General features: G+C 34.7%; 2 protein-coding genes across 3 annotated transcripts in view; one reads left to right on the forward strand and one right to left on the reverse strand.

The window, feature by feature from the left end:
- The window catches only part of LOC125677368 (activating signal cointegrator 1 complex subunit 3-like), a 129,765-nt gene that overhangs the window by 9,334 nt on the left and 113,758 nt on the right, over nucleotides 1-6,673 (reverse strand). The window lies entirely within an intron of this gene.
- LOC125677371 (uncharacterized) lies at nucleotides 287-4,900 on the forward strand. The gene is made up of 6 exons (XM_048915408.2): nucleotides 287-627; nucleotides 817-1,104; nucleotides 2,098-2,433; nucleotides 2,562-2,939; nucleotides 4,543-4,627; nucleotides 4,726-4,900. Exons 1-6 carry the CDS (start codon nucleotides 564-566, stop codon nucleotides 4,826-4,828), a joined length of 1,254 nt encoding a protein of 417 aa, XP_048771365.2. The 5' UTR covers nucleotides 287-563; the 3' UTR covers nucleotides 4,829-4,900.

Raw genomic sequence — 6,673 nt, forward strand, 5'->3', positions numbered from 1 at the left:
ATTGAAACAAGCTATAAAAAGGGAGCATTACAGACCAAGAATGACCCTCTCAACAAAACAACTAGGCGAATTCCAATCAGCGTCAACTTCCCACCCATAGTAACCAACACACTGGGACAAATAAAATAAAATGAATAAAAAATCGAGACATCCAACACCAAAATCAAAACCCAATGGATAAAACTGAATGGATAAAACCCAATTGATGAGACATTTTGTGAGATAATGAAATGCAGAACAACCTCAGCATTTGGCGTAATACGACACCAGGAGCTGGATATGAGGACATAATAAGGAATAATTGATTGTGGCTATTGACCCACTACAGATAGGTAACATCTTGACTTGTGCAGGCCTTAACAAAGATTTTACATCAAAGTACAAAACTTTACAATGGAATGGACCGTTAAACGGGAGACGTATTTTTCTGAGACTAAATATTTGGTGAAAATATTGCCCTCTCTGTGAAGAAACTTGATGAAAAATATTTTGAAAATGTTATTTTAATAAAGTGGACCTTGTAAAATGTAAGAAAATGAGCGTTATGATGCAAACCAGAAAACATGGAAACTCCAAATAAAGCTGTGATTTATATTCTGATAGGATGTATCATCCTGATTCACAAAGGTAAGATCAACAATATGTGTGCAGAAAACTTAATTTTTATTCCAACATGTAACTTTCATTTGACAATATTTTCTTTGAACATATAAAGTACTAGGATGATGCTCACCCAGAAACTTCTTGAAATTTGGACAGCATGCACGGAGCATTGTATATCTATTTAAAATATCTTTGGAATTTCTCCCTTTTTAGTGTCAAGATGCAACGAGGCATCACAGTGTGCTGGAAGTGAGATAAGCCTGGATTGTTCCAGTTCCGATTGGTTGATTCAAGTGGACTACGAGGTTTATGGATATGACCACACCCAAGACTGTGTAGTGTCGGCTGACACCTGTACGGGAACAGAATTTCTAGATCCACCCAGCGTTATGCATTGTAATGGCAAAGCTTCCTGTACCTTCATGGTGCCAACAAATGAGTACTTGTCTGTGTGCCAGAAAAATGCAACCTCACTCAAAATTGTTTATCAGTGTGTGCCAAGTATGTATAGCAAAAATATTTATCTATGATTCTTTATTTTTGATATAGTTCTTATGGCAAATTTCATTAATGACTGCATATAAGGAGGACACATATTTGATCAAACTTGTTTCAAATCCTAGAAGTTTTTGTATATATCACTGAAGTCCACTAGATAGTATGAATGAATGATTGCGAGTTTGTTTAGTCACGTGGTGTATGTCGACCTTTCAACTAAATGACAATCGAGTAATTAATATTCATATTAACCTCACTCATATAAAAAGACAAGTTCCCACCGCTTTCATTTACCCTATGCAATATTCCTGAAATGCAACCTTCACGGTCACTCCAAGAGACATCGAGAAATAAAATTTAAAACTTCATATAAGACTAATACACTTACTCGTATTATTTTTTATTTTATTGATAAGTAATTAATTTCATAATCAGCATAACCTAAAATACTGTGTTCTATGTGTTGTTAATGTAATGCATGTTTAAATATACAGTGCGTGTTTAAATGTCTGTATAAATGTTGTGTGAGTGTTTTATGTGTTGTGAGATTTTGTGTTTTACTTACAGGTTTTTATCCTTACACAATAAAAATTTAGTAAGAACCCCAGACCAACAATTTGTTTTATATTGGTTGGACCCTGTGACACTGTCATATATTGTTAACCAACCTTTATTCACATATGAAAAATATCTGTGAAGTTCACAAGCCCCACTTTTTAGCCATTACCTGTGGTCATGAAGCACTTCTCTTTCACACAATGTGCATATTTGCGGTGACTCACTGATATTACTTAATTGTCACCTTTTCCATCAGCAATTCAAATACAAAAGTAGTCCAGATTTTTTTTTAAAAATTACAGTAGGTTAACCTTCACCTTCCTATTCAGAAGTTTGAAGTCTCTTATCTCGTACAGTTCAAGGTTAAAGTTGTGGACAGACTAAAATATGTTTAAATTATCTTGTATATTTAATCAACATGTGCGTCTTTGATTCCAGAGTCCTACAGTTTTGACCTATGTTCCGATTTTTTGGAGCAGCACAAATCCACTATCTACTTGACCTCCCCCAAATACCCAGCCCCTAAAATGTCCCCCATGAAATGTTCCTGTGAAATCAAAGGCCAAAACATTAGTGTCTTCACCCTGGAACAGACCAAGGCTTTCTTAAGTCCAGTGGTCTACATCCTGACCAATGAGTCCACCACCAAACACATCACAAAAATGAGCATCATCAACAGGCCGGAGTTCTCCGACATCTCTAGCTTAGAGGTTCTACTACACAACAAATATCCCGAGCAAGAGTTCAGACTGTGGCTTAAGATAACTGGCACTGGTGGGTCAAAGAAAGGAACATTAATGGGGTGGGGGATTGATAATTTATATTCTGGTCAGTAACTTCTATAGACAATTTCAGATTTCTTCTAAATCATAAAATAAATCAACAAGTTTTATACATTTCAGATATGTTCATCAAATGTGGTTCCCCTGTTATAATATCAGTAATCAGCAGCACCCAGATTGCCACCTCAACTCATCTCAGTTACCTCCCTTCAACTCATCTCAGTTACCTCCCTTCAAGCAGTTTCAAAGCTTCGCCACTGGGACTTCTGAGTTCTTATGACATTAATGTGACTGCTCTTCCCAGCATCACCTTAAACTCCAACACAAATCCTGTGATATCGGAGGAGAGTTATCTCTCTTTGCCAACAATTTCTACTACAACAATTTCACCTACTGCTTCATTGACAACATTTTCTACAGTTCCAACTACAGATTCCTCCTCCATATTCTCTTCCGTGTCCACCACACGGACAAGTACCCAGAGAATTAGCCAATCAGGTAATTACTACTGACCATTCGATGATTACTCATTAGTTCGAATCATGTTTACCAATCAGGTATTCAGTACTAAATAAATTTGCATGTCTGGTTGTTGAATCCAAGAGCAGTCAATATGCTGAGTTGCTTTTATCTTCCTTTCAAAACATTTAGTTTACAATTATCCAGATCTCTACAGGCTATTGAACCTGGAAAATTCCATCAAAACTGATTTGTTTTGAAAAGGAGGTTGTAAATATCGACTGCATTACAGACATTTGAATAAATGCGTGCGGTATCAGTTATATGCATGTTAAACTGATCAACATTCACTCAATCACATCAAACAGTTCCAATGATTGTTTTATATTATAAATAATGATATTTTTGTGTCTTGGATAGTATATAAGCTTATTAGATAAAAGATTTAAATTGGGTTTCCCACATGATATCTGTTCTGCTATCTTTCTTTACTGTTCTATAATTATGTTGACTTGTATCTGAACTGTTTCAGTGCAGATCCTATAATTTCACAAGAAATTGTTCAATAATGGCCTATATAGTATTGAATACTAAAATTCTCAAAAATTTGGAGTCATTTTAAATTGATATTCAAATTATCAGCTATAAAATAAGACAAAAGTCACACACACACACACACACACACACACACACACACACACACACACACACATGGTGAAACCAATTAATCCCAATAACAGGTGAATGAAAAAACAGACATACTGACATGGTGAAACCTATACTGCCCCCACAAAAGTTGTTTGGGGGGAGGGATACTGGCAGAAAGTATGGAAATATGAAAAAGTACCTACAAATTATGACTCAAATTTGAACAAATCAATCAGAAAATACCAGGTGCATAGTATACAATATTTTTAGAAAATTTGGCAAAAAGTAAATGAACAGCCTTTGAGAAAATCTCTGGACAAAATGTGACCATGAAAGGATGGACTCCCTAATGAGGTAAAATCAATAGGTTCCCCAACACCTTGTTTATGGGGAGTACAATAACCATGTTAGTAATACTAATTGGGTTCTTTTTGGATTGCTATTATAATAACAATGTTACTAACACAAAGAAGGCTTCTCTCTTGTTGCCATTACAATAGATAATAACTAGTAAGCAATACTTCAAAGGTTTCTTCCTGGTTACTATTATAATCATAATGATGTAACTATCATCAGTACAATTACTTTCCTATTGCTAGCCATGACCAGGTTTCAAATGAGATAATTTTAATAGCTTTCTGTTACAGATGAGTAATTTTCAAGCCTGTGATTGCTCTATTAACTTGTTTTCTGTTACAGATGAGTAATTTTGATAGCTGTGATTTGCTATAACTAGCTTTCTGCTATAGATTAGTAATGTTGATAGCTGTGATTGCTATAACTAGCTTTCTGCTACAGATGAGTAATGTTGATAGCTGTGATTGCTATAACTAGCTTTTTGTTACAGATGAGTAATTTTGATAGCTGTGATTGCTATAACTAGCTTTTTGTTACAGATGAGTAATTTTGATAGCTGTGATTGCTAAAACTAGCTTTCTGTTACAGATGAGTAATTTTGATAGCTGTGATTGCTATAACTAGCTTTCTGTTACAGATGAGGTCATTCTAATTGCAGTGATTGCCACTATCTGTGGCCTCTTTCTCATCATATTCATCATTGCCACCATTCTTATTTGCAGGTAAGAGAGTGGTCATTTTCAAGGTCACAAATATGTAAAGTTGCCCCCAGCATTTTCTCTCTCTCTGTTGTAGTTTAATGATCAGGTTTATTGTGCAGAAAGAAGAACGAGGAAGTATCTGAATCTGGAGACCACATTCACCGACCCAGCAGGAATGTTATAGATGCTTATGAACAAAATGATTTCACTGTTGAACTTTAACTGTGCTAAAAAGTTACTATTAAAATACTGTAAACTTTGTACTATTCATTCACAATAAAATCTAGAATTTTTTCTTCATGTAAATTGCAGCAATGATTTCCTGCAGATATTCATGATATGGTAAAATACTGCCCAAGCTATTATACAGACAAAACCTACTCATGTTTTATAAAGCACAAGTTCCCTTAGAGACAAATTCTTACACCGTTTTAAATCACCCCTTCCGACTGTTATGACATACCAACACATCAGTAGTCATATTTACATGGCTAAATTTATGTTGATAAAATCATTCCACATTCCACACCATGCCTTCTGATTGCCAAGTTTTACACTGCGCCACGAGATGCTGCTGATATTGTTATGCACTAGAGATAAACAAACACCTGGACGCCTGCCAGGTAGGCTGATTATCTTTTTACTATTTTTACTACCAAGTTACAACTGGGATGAAAAATGGAATTCTGAACATAAATCAACTCTGACCTTCATACAATATGAATGACATTGTTGATAATATTTACATCCTCTCTTTTCTTCTCCACCTTGGAAGTTTACAAATACAGCTAGTGTCTGTTTTTATAATGAGACATACTAAGCACACATTTGACACTCATCTTGCACAGGATTGCCAAAAAAACATCTTAGGATGTAGAGCAGCCCTTAATATTAACCCTCACCCTCCCATTTTCCCCCCTTCAAACTGATGAATTTACAGAGACAAAATAATTGGCCAACTGTGTAAACCTCTAAAAACAGGCCCTTTTTCTATGAATTTGTGTGTGAAACTTAAAGTAAATCTATACTGTGGCCACTATTGTTCAAAGGGCACCAGGGAGCTAAATGCATCATGTACATTTTGCATGTCTGCATGGTCAAAAAGTTCTTAAGAGATGATATTTAAAAGATTCAGTCTTATTATCACAAATTCTTACCATTGCTTTGATAATAAATCAACTGAGGTATATTCAAAATTGAAAAAAGCCTAACTTATTTGGGGTTTTTTTGTGTGGAGGGGGTGGGGGTATGAAGTGAAAAGAACAAAGGGAATTATTGATCAAAACAAGATCAATATGAAATTTTATCCATCAACTAGTATTTTCGAGGATTGCAACACATATTTTAAAAGAGTGAATGAAATTGACATTCATTATGTTATTATCTTCATAAAGTTTTAATCATTATAACTATTTCAGATCCATAAAGATGGTTTACAGGAATTACATGCACATCATTTCCATGTTTTCAAAATCTCACAAACAAATGTGTGAATAGTTATGTTTATATATATATTCTTTTAAAAACCTCGTCGATAGTTTTTACAATTCTAGTCTAGATCTAAAAGAATTCTTTAGAGTCTGGTGAAGGAATCAAGTTTACTACATCAAAGCCATTTTCAACAATTTTCATTTAATCTTGTAAATCTTTGTATTGAATTTTCGCTTTCATTAAAATCAACTTAACCATCAAAACTTTTAAACGTATTCAACAATATCTTTATTCATTTAATAAGTAACAAATTGTAGGAACTTGAAAAGAGCAATACGTCCAAGTTAATGCTTGAAATATGCATCTGAAGTGATCAGTTTTCCTCCAACCACTTAAAAGTAAATGGGTACGACATTCCTCCTCAGATGATCCCAAAGTCCTACATGAGCAATACCTTGCCAGTCCTTTTTACCACTAAGTACACAAACAAGACATGTGATCAAAGGGTTTTGTGAAAAACTGAGACTAATCATCCATCAAGCTCCTGCGATGAAGTATGCCAAATTTTACCAATCGTGAGAGTGGAAGATTTGTATCTTCTGTGTACCAGGAATTGTCAATCCTGGAGAACAAATT

This window comes from Ostrea edulis, chromosome 3, assembly GCF_947568905.1.
Source record: "Ostrea edulis chromosome 3, xbOstEdul1.1, whole genome shotgun sequence".
Taxonomy (NCBI): domain Eukaryota; kingdom Metazoa; phylum Mollusca; class Bivalvia; order Ostreida; family Ostreidae; genus Ostrea; species Ostrea edulis.